General features: G+C 40.9%; 1 protein-coding gene across 3 annotated transcripts in view; it reads left to right on the forward strand.

Annotated features, from left to right (window-relative positions):
• The window catches only part of NPSR1 (neuropeptide S receptor 1), a 271339-nt gene that overhangs the window by 190923 nt on the left and 58450 nt on the right, over positions 1-21966 (forward strand). For all 3 annotated transcript variants that reach the window (XM_083186322.1, XM_083186321.1, XM_083186323.1), the window contains exons 6-7: positions 6285-6361; positions 8602-8691. In XM_083186322.1, coding sequence (XP_083042448.1) covers positions 6285-6361; positions 8602-8691 — 167 coding nt within the window. The remainder of the gene's footprint in view (positions 1-6284; positions 6362-8601; positions 8692-21966) is intronic.

Below are 21966 nucleotides of genomic sequence, written 5' to 3' on the forward strand. Positions count from 1 at the left end.
TATCTGCTCCCTTCCTATTTCTCTTACCTTCTGTCCCCCTGTTCTGTTTTTGTTTTTTTCCTCCTTTCACCTCCTTCCAATTCCTGTTTTCTGTTTGTCTTCCTCTGCAAAAATGTATTTTCTTTTTAAAAATATGAGAGATGTATATTTAGATCAACATTTAATATTTTTGTTCTGACTTTGTTGTGACGATCTGAAGAAACAAAGAGTATTAAAAAAGTGATAAAGTGGAGAGTAATAAACAACCAGCCAATCAACTCCTATTACCTGTAATTTTTCAAAACCAGCCTGTAACATGTTATTTAGGAGCTGATTGGCTGGCTGTTTATCACTCTCCATTTTATCACTGGCTCTAAGAATCTTATTTACATAAAAAAAAAAACAGGAAGAGAGATTTTGAGTACCTTAAGAGCCTTATTCTGATTGATTCACTCCCCTGCGTATTTGTGTAGGGGAGCGGTGTTTTGAAGCTGTGCATGCACATAGTCAGTTATGCGCATGTTCAGCCACTGTGTGCGAGCAGCCACGGCGAATAAATTATTCGCTGGGCTCTCAAATACAACAGTGCGGGCGGCGTGGGGTTGCGGACTGGGGGATTCGCCAGCATTTAATGGGCTTCCCATGAAAACTATGGCCGTTTTCATGGGAATTCCCCAATGACGCAGGTGCGAGGGGTGGGCAGCTGACATCAGCAGATGCTGGCTGCCCGCCCATTTCCCATACACATGCAGATATAAATTAAAGAGGTTTCTTAGAATTACTAGCGCTTGAATAATAATTTGATGGTCCGTGACCATCAAATTATTTTGTGCCCACACGCAAGGCTGTGATTGGAAGATTATGCAAATCATCCATCCGCATGCCTGCAGGTAATTACGCTGTGCGGAGGGGGTGGGCAATGACTGGTGGACTCACAAGACTGCAAGATTCGCAGCCTTGCGAGTCTACCAGAATAAGGGCCAAAAAAACAGAAGCAACACAGAAAAGATGTGCAAGGGCAACACTATTATATTGTACATATAACCATAATTTATGTTTGTCTCTCCTTTTTGGAAGGAAGGAAAGAAACGTAAAAGCAAGAAAATTAAATGAGGCCTAAGATCAGGAAAGATAAATAAAAATGAACAGGTGAAAAAAAATCCAAGATAATTTCAAGTATAAATAGTGCCTTCTCTACATCTAAAAGGATCTAAATAAGGGAAAATATTTGGTCTCTGCTCCAAAGTCCACATGGGTATACAGATGCGGCTCTGCATATGCCATTTCCCTACTTTTTGCGCTTGGTGTAACTGTGAAACATGCTGTATGCTGCACAGGTAGAACAGGCCATACCTCCAGATTTGTCATACCAATGTGTGATATATCACTATAGCATTCACTTCTTTTAACTGTAACTGCTCTTCACAACATATAAGAAATGGAGGCGAGGCAGTGCCCAACGGGAAGGGAGCAGCACTTGTATTCAACGGAAAGAGGTGATGCCACCAATTTGCTCAGGAGGGCTAATTGTGTGTTCCTCCAAGGACTTTATTATCTATTTGTTTTTTATTACTGTACTTTTACAAATAACTAGTGCAAGTATTTTGAAATATAACATCCTAGCTGTTAACCCCTTGAGACACATTCCCGCATGGTTCTAATTAAAGAAACAGACTGCTGAGTACATTCGGTTTGACATTGGATGCCTTTATCACCGGGATACTCTTTGATGATTAGAGCAACATAGTGACCACTTCTGAAATAGAGATTTATCAAGAAAAAATTCCAATACGTTGCTTACTTCAGAACATAGAATGGTATAAATAGTTGATTATACAGGACATGCAGTTCAGTATAAATGTTGAAGGATATAATTCAGTCCAACTGGGAAAGCTGATCCTTTGAAAGTTCCTACATATAATAACATGGTACATTTATTATCCCATGAACATTCCGAAAGAAAAAAGCATATACTAAAGTGTGGTGGATCCCAAACCAAATGCATTGAATCAGAATGGTAATTAATAAAGGCCAATTAACCACTGTATACAGTAGTTTAAACTACTGGTGAAAACCTAGTATGTGTGACCAAACTCTGTGGTATTTAACCCCCGTTGCGATTACACCTTCATTTGATTTTTAGGAAACACATGTAGAAACTATAAAATACAGTTAAGTGCTCCCCAACAGTGCGTACAGCAGCCTATCTAGTTGTGTATTGAGGGTTTTCCTTTTCCCCTCACAAGGTAAAGTGTGAACAGGCGCTGATGTGTTCTACTCCTATAGTACTTCTCCGCCGTAGGTATGCTCAGGGTACCATGCAGAGGAAAAACATTCATATAGTGAAGTACAATTATGCTGCTTTCAGACTGCAAAACTGGCTTTGACCCTGTATTTGGAAACGTTTCCAAAAACGGGTCTGCCAGGTAAAACCCCTTTCACACCGCATCTCTTAAACGGTATATTACCGTTTAAGTGCGTTTTTTTTTACACTGGCAGACCCGTTTTTGGAAACTTTCCAAAAACAGGGTCAAAGCCAGTCTTCAGCGCGCGCCGCCCCTGCCCCCCCTCCCCCGGGGGTTAACACCCCCAAATCCCCCCCACCCCTGGGCAGCCAGTACCTCCGTTGCGTGATCCGGCACTGCAGTTGGTCGGGGAAGCACTTATGAAAAAAAGCGTCTTTCAGAAAATGGCTGCCCCATAGGAAAATCAGTTTTAAAAAACTGTCTTTCGTATGGGGGCAGCCATTTTCCGAAAGTCACTTTTCTTATAAGAAAAGTGACTTTCGGAAAATGGCTGACCCCATACGAAAGACAGTTTTTCAAAACAGGTTTTCCTATGGGGCAGCCATTTTCTGAAAGACGCTTTTTTTTCATAAGTGCTTCCCCGACCATACTTCACTGCCGGGATCCACAACGAAGGTACCGGCTGCACGGCGGGTGTCGACACACGCGCCGTGCGGGGGGGCGACACGCGCGGGGGGCAGTGGGGGGGGCGGCTCCAGTGCTGCGAATATTTAATGAGTGCTCATTAAATATTCGCTGCTCTGAATTTAGGACCCAGCTCATTGGCTGGGTCCTAAATACCGTTTCAGACCCGATTTTGATGCAAAAATACCGGGTCTGAAACGGGTAGGACCCTCCATTTTAACCGTTTTACAAAATCGGCTTTTGTAAAACGGTTAAGGGGTCCTGCACCTTTCAGAACGCACAGATTACCGTTTTAAAACGGTAAAAAAACGGCAATATACCGTTTACAAAGTGCGGTCTGAAAGGGGCATAAGGTACAACAAAATTTTAATGAACATAATACACTTTCTGGTAGGTCACAATCAGATCCTCCAGATATGTGAAGACAAAGCTAAAATTCCAATCTAAAAATGATGTATTTAAAAATCCATGATGTATTTAAAAATCTTAAATTACTCAAAAAGTGGGGCAATTACCGGATACGGTGAAACTGATTCGCCAGTTCATATACCGCATGTGAGAATGTCCCGGGGCAAAATCACAGGTATCAGCTCCTTTGTGTGCCGGCACCTCGCTCCTGAGTCAATCAGATGGATCTTATTGTGACCTACCAAAAAGTGTATTATGCTCATTAAAATATTGTTGTACCTAATTGTACTTCACTATATGAATGTTTTTCCTCTGCATGGTACCCTGAACATACCTACGGCGGAGAAATACTATAGAAGTAGAACACATCAGCGCCTGTTCACATGTAGAAACTAGTAGGCTTGCTTGAAGCAAAAGCTTTGAAAGCTATTTACCTCTGTGAGAGAGAGAAAGAGATGTAGTTTCACTCGCTGCCAACAGATGGCAGTGTTTCGGAGACACTATACATATATAGATGTTGCTGATGTATTGACATCTTACTTATCTGTGTGGTGATATCAGAGCTGACTTTCCACCTTTTTAAGGGCTTGATTGCAAAATGTATGCAATAAAAATGGGAGGATGAGAGTAATCTACTGTAGGATGAAAATTATAAACAACATAAAACCTAATGTCAAACAACTCACATTGGTGAATAAAAACAATTACTGTATCTGCCCAAAAATCCTTAACAAGACTGCTATGCTTCCTTTCATAATACCCAGGACAAACTCCTATACTATAAGGCATCTGCTGCAGTGATAACCAATTTTCAACCACAGGGAAAGAGATGCGTTGTACAAGCTGTCGGCAGGGATTGTCCATGGATTCTGAATGGTGGGGTTTCCCACTGTGCTGCCGACGTGTCTTGAGATTGGAAATAATCTTTACCAATGCATTGTATTTGCAAAAAAAAAAGCTAATACAAGGATTATAAAATATTACATACTTGCTGTCAATGCTTTGAGACCGGTTTCCTTTTGTCTGCAATAAAACTGAAATCTGTTTAGTACATTTAGTTTCACATAGAATACCTTTATTGCCAGGAGGTTGGAAAAGACTTGCCCCCTGTTGCAGAGGCCAAATCCTCTTATTGCAAGCATGCAACTGCGTTGTGATCAGGAGTGCTGGTTCCCATATTTAGAAAGTTGGGAGGTATGCGATACCTGCTGTATGCAATTTAAAGAAATCCATGCTGGATTTTCAGCTTTGAAAACCCTGCTGTATGAGCAAAAAAAAATATGCTTCAGTACTTGCTGGTCCTTCAGCTTTGCACTGGGAAGGGGGCTGTTAGGAGGGGAGCTGGCTGCTAGAAGATGTAGTTCTCCCTGCTGCTGCCTCCCGGTGAGGTCATGCACTCAAGAGGGTCGCACACCTACAATCACTCACACATAGTTACACACACTCACAGACACTCATACTGTACATATATGTACTTACAAACACCGCTGCTGTAGAAGATTGGCTCCTGACAGTTGAGGAAGAAGACACTGCTTGGGATACGGTCATTGGGTAACCAGCAACTAGGTCGACATGACTTAAGGTCGACATGCAGGAAGGTCGACATCACTTAAGGTCAACATGGGTTAGGTTGACAGGGTGATTAGGTCGACATGGGGAAGGTCGACAGGCGGAATTTCATGCCCTACCATCCACTAGGTAGTGGTGGGAGAATAAAATAGCATGGCGAACACATCGAGCCATGCGAGGGGACATGGTGCTACATTTTAATGTTTATGTTGACTCACACTTGCCTACCTGACCCTCTCCATGCAGGAGAAAATGCTCTGTCCCTGGACTTCCCTGGTAATGTATGATTGCCAGCACCTGTGGTGAGCTAGGTAAAGATGTTTCACCACAGGTGTTGGCAATCATACATTACCAGGGACGTCCAGGAGCAGAGCATTTTCTCCCCCATGGAGAGGGTCAGGTAGGCAAGTATGTGTTGACTGTGTCGACATTTGGGTAAAAGAAGTAAAAAAAAAAAAGTTAAAAAAACATGTTGACCTTTTCACTGTTGACCTAACCCAAGTTGACCTTCAGTTATGTCGACCTCCCTGCATGTTGACCTTGTGGTGTCGACCTACTTTCTGGTGACCCAATGATCCATACCCTCTTCAGAGGTGAGTAAAGTGAGTAATTAATCTAATTGAAAATGTACAATTGCTTAATTAGTCCTTGGGTGTGCCTCAAGGCTGCCAGAGCAAGTCCCTGTGATTTTTCCGAAAAATAATGATTGTAGGAAAAATGAGGTAATATCAGACTTGCTCTGGAATGTTTGCCTTATTTTCATTCCTTTAATTAAATAGCAAAAACACTCTGTTGCAGGTAAAACCCAGCAGCACAAGGTTTTTTAAGCTGAAAGCAAAATAAATCTTTAAAATGTGTGTAATTATATGCAACATACATCTGGTGTAAGCCTGAATATTCTAACTGTGAAGATGTTCATGCAATTAAGGCTTTTTAGTTACGGTACCTAATTTTTCACCTATGGCATACCTCCCAACATGACCCTCTCCAGGAGGGATACAATGCTCTGCACTTCCTTAGTAATGTATGATTGCCATAACCTGTGGTGAAACGTCTTTCTTATTAGTTACTGTTCAAAAACAGCTGATGACAATCATACATTAAGAGTAAAGTCCAGCAGCAGAGTAGCTTGTCCCTCCTGGCATGGGTCATTTTTGGAGGTATGCTATGGTTTGCATCGGAACTCAGTATAAGCCCTTATATGTGTCCAATCAATGTTTTATTTTTAATTGGTTTTGCTTCTTGATGGAATGTTACATTTAAGATTTCAAGTATTTCAACATATAAAATTGTTTACTAATAAGGTGTAAAGGAATAGCACCTGACTACTGTTTGTTGCTTTACTGAATATAAAAAAACTACAGTAGATGTAATGATTGATACATTTTCATTCAACAGTGTGATTTACTTCATTGTCATAAGGACAATATGGGCAAAGAGTAAAGCGCATGCAGTGATCATTTCCAATTGTACAGGTGAGTTATTCTTCTTGTTATGGGTTCATTTAGCACAATTTTGGTCAGAACCAAATGATCAACTTCTGTAACACTATGAAATATTATATATGTTTATACACTTATTTTTCAAATGTTATGTCTAGTATTGAAAGGCTACCTACCTACCTACAGTAGGTCTAGCTCAGAATTTGTGGAATGTCAATGTAGGGTTATGCCTGGCTAAAAGATGTGCTATGAAGGAGGCCATGCATTGTTTTATCATGAACAGATATGTCATCAAACACGTAACATCTATAGGCAGTGGCATAACTAAAATATATGCCCCCCACCACCACTAAAACTTGTGCGCACTCCCCTCCTCTTCCCCCCCTTTCTTTTTACACCCTCACCGCTGCATGATCTGCCACTGCTGGCACGCTGGGACCAGCAGATCCTCTTGTCTGCAGTCCAGAAGTGCTTCTTCTGTTACATTTCAAATATCATTTGCAAAATGGCTGCCACCGTACAGCAATTATTTAGGATGCAAGAGGAGGCGGCAGCTGTAAGGCGGTAGACTCTAATAGGTTGCTATGGGCAACATCTCATATTCAATAGATCTCCTATCTTAGTAAATAAACCTTCAAGTCTCCCATCGCATTTGCAAAGATAACAATAGTCCCTCAGCATTTTAATGATCTCTAATTAAAAAGTATAATATCAACTTAATCTGTTTTATAATGGGATAAAAGATTCATATACTTTTGGTGTATATTAATAACAACTCTATGTAATAGGGTTTCAGCTTTCGAAACCATTGTATTAACCACAAACAATCGCAGTGTCTAAGCTTATTTACTGAAACAACATAATTTAATATACCAATGTAATGTAACAAATAATATTCTTACTACATAAATAAAAGGTAGACAAACTTTGAATGTCTATCATGGGTTTCAGCATGTGTGTAAACAATATGATTGAATAATGTATTGGGTCATTTGAATTCGAAAATTAAAGAACTGACAAAGAGATTTTTAATTTACATTTTCCTTATCCTAGCTCTGACTTCTGAGTATGAAGTGCAGGTGATATTAGACAACAATATATGGGAGATGGTGTGTGTGTGTGTGTGGGGGGGGGTGAATTCATTTTACTTTGTAGATAATTGCATCTGACAGCAGATGGAAGATTAAATAATCATTGATGTTTGAGAAAAGTATTGACAAGAACACTTCTAGCATTTTTTTCCCTTTGTTTCACTAGCAGTTCCTTTTTAATGCCTGTCATTTAACTTTGCAAAATGGTATATGGTAATCAGCTGTAAACCAATGACAGATACATTTCTTCAGTGTGACAATTCAAGAAGTTTTCATAATTGGATACCTGTCATGAGGGGATCTTTTTAGTTGAGAACAAATTCTTTTGAACCTTGGAATAAATTATACATGCTTTATTAAGAATGTTGCTTTCCTTTTAATAAAATAAAAAGATTAAAGCAAAGGATTCTTCATATATGAAAATGTTCAATATAAAGTAGTAAGAGTGTGGGCAATACATAGTGAAGTACTGGCTCTCTTTGGTTTCCTGTCTTTGCTATATTTATCATTAGGTTATGGGTCATTTAGTTGACCAATATTAGGTCAAGATGCATTGGGTCAACCACTGAAGGTTGACATGGCTATTGTGTTAGAGATCTGCTTCCTTCCATTGAAATTGTCATGTTGTCTTACTGTTGCACCAAGGGAGAGAGGTATATAAAATGTATGCTCTAATTGGATTGAGGCCATGGGAGTGAATGGAGGATTAGAGCTGTCACTGCACACCAGGGGTGAAAGTGTGTGTGTGTGTGTGTGGGGGGGGGGGGGGGGGGGAACAGGGTGGAACTGAGTTACATCACCTCCCCATACTCAGGATCTGGTGGCTCCAGGTTCTCCTCCACCGGTGGCCCATCCCTCCTGATACTAACATGAGTTACACCACCTTTGAAAATGCATACAGTATGTAAAGGTGTAATACTATATGGTTTTTTTAAATGCTTTTTATTAAGATTTTTCATTTACAATACAATACTCCAAACACAAAGCAAAATAAGACAGTCATGTCTGTTATTGTCACAGAAACAAAGGTGTATCATTTTCCAACTGTAATCAATGTAATATATCTTCTTCGTGGGGTATGAAAACTAGAGATACTGTATGTTTGAAGGAAACTGCTTGTTTGAAAATAGTAAAATGGTTAAACAAATTTGTTTATTTTTATTTTATTTTTATTTTCTGTAGATGGGAAGTTTTGTGCTAGTTACAGTCACCGAGGACTCATATCAAAGGCTAAAATGAAAGCTATAAAATATAGCATTGTAGTGATTCTCGGTAAGTATCTGTTTATAGAAGTGACAACTGTGCAAATGAAATGTATATAAAAACCTTACTGAAGCATTTCCTTTTTTACAAATAGTATGAGTGCTGTAATATCAATATGTACTTATAGTTAATGTGTACATAAAAGCTTTATTATCTTTCAAGTGGATATTCATCTACAAATCCTAATACAAACTAACCTCCTGCTAAACGTAGAAAGCTGACCTGTGTTGATGACTCCTACAGGAAACACAGCTTATGCTGTGTACACACGGTCCGATTTCCTTTCCGATGTTGACGATATAGTCAACATCGGATCGGCATCGGATCTGAATCGGATGCAGATCGCAAGGGTTTTAACCCTTGCGATCCCGATCCGATCCCGATGCGCGTTCACGTATCGGAAGCCAGAAAGTCTTGGCTGCCTTGTCTATATAGTGCAGATCTGCACTATATACTCAAGATAGGATGAAAATCGGATGTGCCTTAAGATCCTATCCACGATCCTATCTGATCAGATCGTGGATAGGATCTTAAGGCACATCTACCGTGTGTACACACCATTACTGTACATCTTATATCTGAGCCCCAGCACTGTTTCAAGAAGAGTAGTTTTGGGTAGATGTGCCTTTTAAATACAGTACCACATTGCAATTAAACTTTAAAAATGGATTAAAGTTATTGGCGCTCAGATTGCTCCTTTTGGCTAAGTTTTAATTGTATTGGGCAAATCATTGGTACTATTATTACAATTCCAATTAAGCAATTAAATACTTTCTAAATTAAATAATGGGGGTGTTCAGGGCAAGATGTATGATTTGTGTTAGTTTGGATGGTTTGCATATGTAGGATTTTCTTACCTAACATTTGTGTGGCTGGGGGGTTGGCCATCTGGTTAAGTGGTGATGACTTTAGGTGTGCTAGGGCCTTGGCCTCATCCTATGCTTCTCAGCCTGGTGCATTCCAGTGCCATTAGTTGAGCCGCATTCTGGTTATCTTGAGTTGTGACCCTGCAGATCTGGTTGTTTGAATTGGGTCATCTTGTACTTGACCTGCTGCAATGTAAATTTAATTTGTCATTTGGCTAGAGGGTTTTGACATTGTCTCCTACAGTACGTTGGATGTTTCTGCTACTTTGTTTAGGGTTTTTGGAGTTCCTTGACTTAGTGCATGTTTGTCATTTGTTGCTCGTGTGATTTGATTTTGGGGAGATTTCTGGTTACAAGCAAGGGAAGCTGGGGGGGGGGGGGGGGAGCTGCAGCACAGTTAAAAATATAAAATATAAATATAAATAGGGGGATGGGGGAAAGGACTACTTTGTCCATTCTCTCTACCTGCTGCCTCATGTCCTGATTATCCCTGCCATCCTCACTTCTTGCCTTCAGGTCTCCTTATCTGCACATCATGTCACCTGTCTGCCTCCCCCCTCCCTCTAGACTGCAAGCTCCTTAGAGTAGGGCCCTCTTCCCTCCTGTTCTCACAGCACCCTTCTTTTATTTCAATTACAGCTCTTACTCATCTACAATCTATACCTGCATCTATTCTCATTTACTTCCCTATATCTCAGCTGTATTGTGTACTAAGAATTGTACTGCTAATTGTTACATGTGCTTTGTTTTAGTTCTTCTGTTGCTGTTATGTTTAGTTATGTGTACCCTGTACTGTTCTATATGTACAGCGCTGCGTACCACTTGTGGCCCCTCATAAATAAAAATATAATAATATAATAATAATAAACAGAGGAGCCACATCAGCTGCCATTAAAAACCGACTCACTGGCAGTTGGTGTTCCTCCCCAATTTGAATTTGAAACTGTGCTGCAGCCCTACCTCTAGAACAGCCACTGTTTCAATTCATTTGGGTGAAGTTCTGTAGTTCTATGAACCTGGCTGTTGGGCGAGCATTGCTTTCTGTCAATAGTTATATTTGCATGATTATAAAAGACTCAAAAGAGACAATGGAGTGTACACATGGTGCACTTATTTCCCTTATACACATGGATTAATAAAAACACATTTTATTTGGTATGTTTTAAATGGAAGTGTTGGACACAATGTTTTATAAATATTATGCTATTTATTGCCTATATTCTCAATTATAAGTATAGAGATAATGTAATATACCCTTATTAGAAATAATAATTTTATTAAAGGTATATTGAATTATATCTATACACATTACTAAGAATATAGGCAATAAATAACAACATATTATTTAGAAACATTACTTTCATTTGAAAGCATACTCAATAAAATTAGCTTTGATTAATCCACGTGAATAAGGGATATGAATGCACCTTGTTGAAACTGACTCTTTTGTTCCTTTAGTTAGCACTGCTAAGAGTTCCTCAGTCCATATGGAGTAATACCATCTGTTTTAAAACCTATTCAAGAGTTACATTATTGTATTAGGTCATTATATAGAAGATGGTGAAATCAAGGAAATTATCAGTTCTCAGTAATAATAATAGAAGTAAATTTCAATCTTTTATTTTCAGTCTGTCGATGTCATCTTGACATTCGACATAAAAAAATATAACGCTAGATTTGCTGTGGCAGAAAAGAGAGAAAAATTACAGAACACAATTGGGTCATTTAGTCAATGGGTACTTGTTTCCTAGCACGGCCACAACGATCTTGATCTGGGGCATCGCAGGTAAAAAAATTGCGTCGGTCGCATCGCATGCGGGCTAAAAATCACATGCGATGCGACCGACGCGATGCCCGCGATTTCCCATAGGGAACAATGTAAAATGCCTCAATTTAACCAAATCAACATAGAGAACAATGCTAAATGGGCCAGAGACCCCAAAAAACCCCCCTGACCAGTGAAATGGCCCCCCAAAAATAGTTAACGCCACCCCACGATCAACGTGAACCCGAAGCGTGGCGGGCGCAGCGAGCCCGCGAGTGGCGGCGGTACGCGTCCTATGACCTTTTCATACCCCCACTATCCACGTCGGTGTGGAGTTGAGAATAGATAGTGTGGCGAGCGCAGCGAGCCACCGAGCCCGAAGCGTGGCGAGCGCAGCGAGCCCCGCAAGGGGACGCGGATACCTTCACCGGTAAACGCGTCCCTTCGCGGGCTTCACAATTATCCGCGTGCGCTTGCCACGCTTCGGGCTCGGTGGCTCGCTGCGCTCGCCACACTAATCTATTCTCAACTCCACGCCGACGTGGATAGTGGGGGTATGAAAAGGTCGGAGGACGCGTACCTCCGCCCCTCGCGGGCTCGCTGCGCTCACCACGCTTCGGGTTGACGTTGATCGTGGGGTGGCGTTAACTATTTTTGGGGGGGCCATTTCACTGGTCAGGGGTTTTTTTTGGGTTCTCTGGCCCATTTAACACTGTTCCCTATGTTGATTTGGTTAAATTGAGGCATTTTACATTGTTCCCTATGGGAAATCGCGGGCATCGCGTCGGTACCATCTTATGCTTTTTTTGGCCGCATACGATGCGACCAACGCGATTTTGACTTTTTCAATGCATTTCAATGGAAAATCGTGGGCATCGCGTCGGTCGCATCGTAGACCATTAAAAATTACCCGCGATGCCCGCGATTGTGGCCGTGCTAGGAAACAAGTACCAGTCAATGTCTTGTGCTCTACTTAATGTAATTACAATAAGTGCATAACAGTGCTGCTTCTTATCTTAATGCAAATGAAATATAGTCAGAATTCAAAATAGCATCCCAATAAAGTTCTATATTAATTTAAAAAAAAATTGAATGAACCATTCTATAATTCATTAAAGCTTCATTGTAGCCAGAAATTAAGGGGTTGCTCTATGGAGCTATTTCTCCAGGACTCACCTGTTCTTCTTACAGTCTTGGTCAAAAACAGATTGGGAGTCAAACCATTGTTAGGATAATAGTGTGTTAATGCTCAAAGCAAGGGGAAGTATCTTCCGGCCCGACGGCATTCCCACAGGTAATGAAGAATTAACCACTCTTAGAAAGAGTAGTTTCAACAATTTCAACAATTGGGAAGCTGAATTGTCTTGCAAAAATTAAGTCTCCCTAAAATAGAGTAAAATACAAAGAAAAATGAAACCATACTGGTGGGTAAGAGTATCAATGCATAAATTATTTAAAATAATAAAAAGAATTGTTGCAATGTGGCCTAGTAGATATTATGTATTAGTAATAATAATATTAATAATAATATTATTAATAAAATCAAACTTAATAATATACACTTGATCATTTAAAAAAAAACTAAAAAAATGCATAAAAAAGAAGGGGGGTACATATGTTAAATGATCATTATGAATTAGAGGATATAGGAGTACATAATATAGTCAAAGGTAGTGAGGTAGGAAACAAGATTTCCAAAAATGAAACATGAATGACAATTGAACAACTGGGCTCGTAAGCAGAGGACTAAGAATGAGCGCAGAGAACGAAAAGAGCACAGAATGAAAAGGTTGTGAAGGAAAAATAAATTAGGAATGTTAGAAAAGAAAGGAAAGGATGAGAATGAGAATGAACTCTCTTCCTGAGCAGGAGAGCAAGGTTAATTATATGTGAGGGTCAAATTGGGATCACAAATACAGTATGAGGGTCTCTCTTAGAAAGAGGATTTAAAATGATCCGAGTGAAAGCAATTTTTGTAGGGACATTGATCTGTTTCAAACTTGCTGAATATGGAGAGAGGGTGCTGCGAAGACAAAGATTGGAGTTAGGAGCATGTAGGGACTTGGAGTGAGTTGGGGAGTTTGTGGGCTAACAACAGTCACAGCTCAAAGTGAAAATAAAAACTGTTACAGCTCAAAGTGAAGTTACATCACAGAAGCCATCATTTTCACAGGATTTTAACTTGAAGTGAAGCCATAATACATGAGGCATAACAAGAGCAGAACACAGTTGGATCAAGGTCTCCTTTTGTTCTGTTGTAAAAATGTCCTTAAAGAGGCAAAGTTTATTTAGATGAACAGCAGCAGATAAACCAGAAATGATTTTAACTGGGTCTGGAAAACTCTTCAGCAATTTAGGTAAAAAGTACTGATTAGAGACTGCAACTGAACAACATTTATTTGAAAGCTCCCATCATCATAGTCAATAGAACAACTCAGGAGATTGAGGGTTACGTGGCAGGAAGATTATTTTAACTAGCAGCCTGCAGTTATTCTCTAAGCCTTTGCAGTTTTTGGGAGCAGATCATACTGTCACAATCCCAGGTATTAGACTCCATGTAAGCTTGATATAAGATTCACACAAGTAATGAATACAATTATTTAGCTTTAAGATACAGAGCAAGTATAGGAGTAAGCTGAACAATTCACATGTAATATTGCTGACAGATTCTAGACACAAATACCATTCAGATATAAAGGTAAATAGACAACTATACTTTGTTAACACACAGCCAGGTTCTGAATAATATTAAATAGTATATAAATGATACACAAACCTGTTCTTTGGATATATACAGAAATGTCCTGGCAAGACATTAAGGGGCCGATTCAGGTCCGAATTCGGCCACATGTCCAATGGTGGAGGGTCTGCGCGTGCACATGCGTGAATATGTGCATGTGCAAACCACAGGAGTGAACGGCTTCAGTGTGTTTCAAACTCACCAGGCTGTTTGCTCCAGAGGGGGAGGGAGGGTCCAGACAGGGGGCTGGACCAGGGGAACGCCAGCGTTTTATGGGCCTCCCCATGAATACGCTGGGTGTTCCCTTTGTCGATGTCTGATCAGGGTGGGTGTCACATGATGTCAGCACCCACCCCCTTTTTGGAGATATGGGGCAGTAATAAAAGTACGTTTAGACTGAGCATCGAATTAATTCTCTCCGCTTCAGCCGCATGCGAGGGGATGTGTTACACATATCCTCGCATGCTAGTGAGAGGATGTGTATGGATGGGGGGGCAGGTGTTCAGCGGAGCTGCGCTGACCTGTTCACTAGGCTTTGACTATATGCAGCCTAGCGAACAGGTTTGAATCAGGCCCAGAAGCAGATGGCAGCATGCACAAACAAACCAGAGCTATTGACATATTAAGCAGCTTATTCAGGGCCTGATCCAGGTGTGGAAACTGTTGCATCTGTACTTGTACTAATGCCTATCAGTGATGTGCGGTGGTGGCTGATAACAGAGAGGCACTGTCACAGCCACCACCACGCACATCCACCCCCCCCCCCCCCCAACACCCTCCCCCTGCCTCTGACACCCTCTTCCCCCAGAGAGAAATAATAATTTACACTTACCAGGCAGGGGAGAGGGGAGCAGACACACAGGGACAGGAAACTGGGAAGAGGGGATAGAGGAGTCGGGGCACAGGTCACAGTGGAGGAGAAGAGGTCAGAGCCACAGTGGCACTGCCAGAAGCTTAAATGACAAGGACTGCTGTGATTGGACTTCAGGACATCAGGTCCTGTCAATTAGGCACTTGTAAAAGTGCCACTTTTGGTATTATTTTTATTGGGCTTTTTTAGCCCACTGCTTAGCCAACCCCTGCATCATCGCCTTGCAATTTTTAGTGGGAGGCAGGCTTATTGGTGCTTCCCAGGGGTGGATTTAGGGATGAGGGCACCCCTAGGCACAACAATAATGTTTACTAAGTAGGACAGTTTATAGGGGCAGTATCTGCATGTCCTATCCATTTACACTCTATTTAAGATGGAATATAGTACAGTACAGTGGATATTTTGCAGTTATTGGTACATTTTGGGCTGACAGTACTATCACAGGCATCCAAGTGCCGCCCCCAAACATGTGCCGCCCCTAGGCCGGTGCCTCACGTGCCTAATGGGAAATTCGGCTCTGGTGCTTCCCAAACTATTTTAAATACTGCAAACTGCAAAAATAATATAAAGAAAATACTTATGACATATGTGTCATAGGTATATTCTTTGTATTATTTTAAACAGAATGATTGGGGAAGCACTGCCTCTCCTGCCTCCCCTGACTGAACGTCCCTGACGACTATCAGGCCTAATTCAGAACAAAGCATATTTTTACTGAAATGTGCAAAACCATGCTGCAGTGCATGTGGGGCAAATGTAACATGTGCAGAGAGAGTAAAGGGGCCTACACATGTAGAGATTTGTGCCAGTGATTTACCATGGGAAATTCAACATGAGAGATTCCCCTTGAGCTTCCCGGAATCCTGATCGCTCAGAAAGTGCCAGCGATGTGCACCAGTGGTTAAACATAGCGATTAAGCCTAGGATATTTAAGTTTAGCAAGTTAATGCAGATTGCTGATCACTATTGTTCGCTACACAAAACAAGGGCCATGTGCTAAGCGATCTGATTAGATTTATGGTACATGCTTATTATAAATCTCCCAGCAATCGCAACGTACAGGGCCGTGCATCACTAGTGCTATGGGCCCTAAACACACAGCGATTTGTGCTCAATTTCTAAGCAATCTAGTCAAATTAAGTCAGATTGCTTAGAAAATTACTTAAAATCACTGTGTAGGCCCCATTAGAGTTCAGTGAGTGATTTTTTTCTGTGCAGGGTAAATACTGTCTGCTTAACTTTTACACTGAAATTTAGGGCCTTGTTCTAGTTTACTCTTTCTGACAAAATCCTTCTTAGATGGACAAAACCATGTGCACTGCAGGTGGGGCAGATGTAACTTGTGCAGAGAGAATTAGATTTGGGTGGGGTTTTACTTCAAAGTGAGATCTATATTGCAGTGTAAAAATAAAGCAGCCAGTATTTACCCTGCACAGAAACAAAATACTGTAACTCACCCAAATCTAATTCTCTCTGCACATTTTACATCTGCCCCCCTGCAGTGCACATGGTTTTGTCCATCTAAGAAGGATTTTGTCAGAAAGAGTGAACTAGAATAAGGCCCTTAGATTTCAGTTTAAACACACCACACTCAAATCTGACTCTCTCTGCATATGGTATATCTGCCCCACCTGCAGTACACATGGTTTAGTCCATTTTTAGAAAATGTGGTTTGCGATCAAGTCTGAATTAGAAAAAAAGAAGGTGGGGGGAGATTGCGCAATTGAAGACAGAACAAGGAATTAAAAAAAATGTAACAATAACAATTTATTTGAACATTTGATATGCTAAAAAATGGTGCAATGCATCAAAGTTAAAATCTCAACAATTGAAAAAGGGGGCTGTATCCAGTAATAAATGGTGTCACCTTATTCTATGGCAAAAGGAACATGGGAGAAGGGGACGGTGGAATTGTCCTCCAGACCTTTGGGCAGGGATTCTTTTACAGAGTGTCCTCCAAACCGGACTGTGGTGGTAATGTCCCAGATATGGATTCTCTGTATAATTGAATTTTCCACTTAGGACCATGTGTGGGTACCTTAGATGGGTGGCGTTCCCTCAGATAGTAGTACCTGGAACAGTGGTTTGATAAATAAAGGTCCCGGTCTGGTTCTCCAAATATTAATTGTATTCCTGTAGGTGGCTTTGGCCAGGTGGGTGTCTGGAACAGCAGCAATACCAAAGGGGGGTGGCTGGGTTGCCTGTGCCGACTCATACGGGCGCCCCACACAGACACCTAGGTGTCTGTATTTTTTCTAAGTCTGAATTAGACCCTTTTCTGGATTTGTACCTGCCAGAATATACAAATGCTATTTTCATTTAGAGCCGTAACTAGAAATGTTGGTGCCCTGTGCATGAAAGAGAATCCCCCCCACCCACACACACACATATTTAAAATAGAGGCAGAGCACGCCAAAAATATAATGGCATGCTTCATGGGGAAGGGGCGTAGCCAAACAATATAACCAATTCACATTATACCACACAGTAGCATCCTATAATCAAAATACACCACACAATATTGTGTTATTGAAATGACACCACACACTAGTAGCCCCTACACCTGATTCTTCCTCCTCCTTCCTACATCTCATCATCATAATTTCTCTTCCTCCTGCAGGTTGAATCAGTGGACCTTATTCGGGTCCCTTGATGTTAAACATTATTTCCTTTTTCCCTTATTAATTCTTGGGCCTTTATTTTCAATGTTTCTGCACTGTCTAGATTAATGCTTTATCAAGTGCCCTACTGATCACATTAGCATCATATCCCTTTTCTATGAAATTGGCTTCCATCTTACGTGCTTGATCTCTAAAAATATCAATGTCACTGCAATTTCTCTGAAATTGTCTGTTAAGGATACTGCGGATTCAATTTCTATGATGGTTACTGTCGAAGCCAATGTATGCATTGCAGCAGTGGCGTCACTAGGGTTGATGTCACCCGGTGTAATAATTCATGGTGTCACCCCCCCTACACACACACATGGACCCAGCCACTGGAGTGCATTGCAGAGAGCAGCTCCTATAGGTATGGCTGCTATCTGCTGTGTTACTAATTGCATATGTTAGTACATTTGCGATTAGTTTGAGCGCAATAGGTGGCAGGTGTCTCATGCTTGGGACATGAGAGCGAGAGAGAAATAAATATGGATAAATGTGTTCAATATATATATATATTACTTTTTACAATTATAAGTCATCAGGATTACCAAGTTCTGACTGCACTCCACTCACCTACACGGACTGCAATTATGGTGGAGGGTGTGGATGGTGAATTAGCATTTGCGCACCTGAATTCAGGTGACTGCTTTAGTTTCTCTGACCTGGAGGCAGAGTCTATCCGTTTTACAAGCTCATTGAAGGATGTGGTGACCAGTCCAGATTGCACAGATATATACAACGATTGGTTTCATTTGAAAAAATGTGAGACAGACTATCTATATCACGGCATCACACTGTCTGACTACCATAGGCAGAAACAAATACCCTGGGGCTTTAGAGTCCACAACGTGCCTACAATTGTAGACACAGTGCATTGTTTTGCAAGAAATGGATGGGCATTTTAAATAAATGCTCCATGGACTTAATGTTATTAGTCATCGAGGAATCTGCCTGTGAATTGGCTAAAGTCTGTGCACAACTATCCGATTTTGATTCCAATCAGAAAGTAACACTCTTGACTGACCTGGACAATGAATGGCAAATTAAGATGGACACCGCTATTGACCGCTATACTAAGGAACTGGTTAAATTTAAGAAGGACAAAGCAAGGAAAGTGCAGCAGGACTATGACACTAATTCAGTGTATCAATGGCTAAATCCACAGCCATCACGAGATGTCCGCCCACACCAGCGACGGCCGCGTCCTGCACGTCCAGCCAGACCCAGATATGGTGGTTCATCAACGTCGCAGAGCGATGCCGAAACACAGCAGGATCCGACAGTGCCACCAGTCCCTTTAGGCCTGCGCCCACGTACCAGGGCACAGCGCCCCCCACTAAACATCGGAGGACGAGGAGGGGGAGGCAGTGCCAAAGGGAGAGGATGCTGCAACGCGAGACGGTAACTGACAAATTAGTGTTTAATCTGTCCAATATTCCTTTGTCTATATCTGAAGCTTCTGTACTATCCAAGGGCCTTTCTTTTGTGCCAACTGTAAATCTTGACCCGATTCAGTGGCAAATAGACAGCCACCGATTCTCGAGGTCTTTAAGACTTAAAGAGTTTTTTGGCCCTGACACAAGAACTGACACCAATGACGTAATTCCAACCGCATTAAGAAAAATCATACAACCCTGCTCTTTTGATCTCCCATCTTCATCTCCATCTATTAAAATCTTCTCGAGATTATTGTCAACAGCTCCCGGTTTTGGAACTGACTGTGAACATTCCAACCTCACATATGAGGAAAAATTGGCATTAAAATCCCTGAGGAGCAGAAAAGACATTGTGGTCCGTTCTGCGGACAAAGGGGATGAAGTGGTTGTTCAATTGGTTGATAAATATATATATATCTGAATGCTTACGTCAATTGAGTGATTCTAATGTATATGCACATCTTGATGGTGATCTTACAATGACCTATAAAACTGAACTTGACAATGTATTAAATGCAGCATTAATTGATGGTATTATCTCCAGTGAGTTGTGTAAAGCCTTGACAGTACAGTTCCCCATTACACCACTGTTCTACACACTCCCCAAGGTACACAAACAATTAGAGGATCCCCCTGGCAGACCCATCATATCTGCATGGGGTTCCTTATTTCAACCCCTCTCAGTGTACCTCTATAGCCTGTTAAATCCCTGTGTTCAAGCCATCCCGTCTTATCTTAAAGACACTAGTGATTTACTTTTGAAATTACAGGACATTGGTACTGATACCCCCAATATATGTCTAGTTAGTGCTGATGTGGTGAGCCTCTACACTTGCATTCCCCATGAGGCATGGATTGCCACAGTGGAGAGGCTCATTACTGATAACCCAAAATTTAAAGGGACATCGGCTTTTTTTGTGGAGCCGGGCTGATGGACATGTTCAGCTGCTCGACTCCACAGGTGGCCGTACTCAGTGCTGGGTGCTTTTGATTGGTGGAGGTGGATTCTGAGGCGGATCTGTGTGTATAAATGTTGTTTGATATCACTTGTACTTTGCTCCCTGATGACGAAACATGTCGGAATAAAGTACAGTAGCCATTTTATGCAACTAATGAAGTCTCGTGAGTGCCGCTGATTCTTATTTCATTATATATATATATATATATATATATATATATATATATATATTTATTTATTTATTATTATTTATTTGCAGTTTCTTATATAGCGCAGCAGATTCCGTTGCGCTTTACAATAGTAGACAGTGATAAAACAAACTGGGTAACAGACAGACTTGGAGGTAGGAGGGCCCTGCTGCAAGCTTACAATCTATTAGGTATATAGGAGGGAAACACAAGGACAGGCGATATATATATATATATATCCCCAATATTCCAAATCACGCTATAAGCCTGTGTTTTTAAAAATTAATTCTTTGGTGTTAGGCAGCCTCACCACTATGTTCCCTGAGGGATAGGAAACAAACAGACCACAATATTTTTACCCAATAGTGGTATGGCGCCAATATACAGAATAATATAAATGTCAAAATACAATAGATCCGCATCCAATGAAGCACATATGAGAAATCTTCCAACTATTATTTATTAGTCTTCACAGGATTGTTAAGGTAAAATCGCATGTAGATAGACCAACGCGTTTCGTCTCTAAGAGACTTCATCAGGGAATACAATAATCTTTCGGCGTGTTATTATAGCGCTTTTATTGAAGTTATCAGCTTCTTATTAGTGATGTCTCCAATAACCTCCTTTAGTTCAAGGTGTAATGTGTCCTATTCAACTTAATATATCCATTTTCTATCATATTATAAAAAATTGGCAACGTAATGCCTAAAATATTGGTAGGTCAATTATTCCGGTTGGCCTCCTCCCTTATGGATTTAATGGTTATACCTATAAGATGGACAAAGGTCATGCATCCGGATAAAATAAAATCTCCAAAAGTGCTTCTGGTCTCTCCAGAGAAGGCCAGTAGAATTTTTTTAATGGCCTATAATTATTATAGGCCATTTACATATATATACACATACACATACACACATACAGTGGTCAAAGTAGGAATTTTGAAGTTGGAGTATGGAAACTTGAAAGGGATATAATTACTTTTAAGTCCGTACTGTTGTGCATGACAAAAAAGGGTTTTCTCAATTGAGAAGAGGGACATATTGGGAAGAGGGACAGAGTAAAGTGCTGGGGGGGAGAGGATGAGGGTAGGAGAGGGTCATATTAGGGATTAGAACACTGGGTAGGAGAGGGATACAAGGTAGGAGAGGGGCACCATGAGTTACTACACCGGGTGCATTGGGTGTGAGAGTGGAGACATAGGGTGCAGTGTGAGTGCAAGGTGGGAGGAGGACATATTAGCGAGAGGGACACAGGATGAGAGGGCAGATGCAGAGTGAGAGAGGGCAGATGCAGAGTGAGAGAGGGCAGATGCAGGGTGAGAGAGGGCAGATGCAGGGTGAGAGAGCTGACACAGGGTGAGAGAGATGACACAGGGTTGGTGGGTGGCTTGGACAGATTGCCTCTGGGATCAGTATATACTGTGTTTGTATAATAAATGCATACACAATATATAGATTGTAAGCTTGCGAGCAGGGCTGTCCTACCTCCATGTCAGTTTGTATCTACCCAGTTTGTTTAATCAGTGTTGTTTCCAATTGTAAAGCACAACGGAATGTGCTGTGCTATATAAGAAACTGTAAATAATAATTTTATATATATATATATATATATATATATATAAAAATAGGGTGATGACCCCAAGTGCGCTACCAAGAAGCAGCTACTCTATAAATCACCCCTGTTAGCGGGAGATGATACTAAGAAATGTGGAAACCAAGATATAGATAGCCTTGTAAATGAAATTTGTGATACTAAAAAAATTAAGCCAATATTATGGTATATTATAAAACAAAAGAT

Source organism: Crinia signifera, chromosome 5 (genome assembly GCF_055691185.1).
Source record: "Crinia signifera chromosome 5, ASM5569118v1, whole genome shotgun sequence".
NCBI classification, from domain to species: Eukaryota; Metazoa; Chordata; class Amphibia; order Anura; family Myobatrachidae; genus Crinia; species Crinia signifera.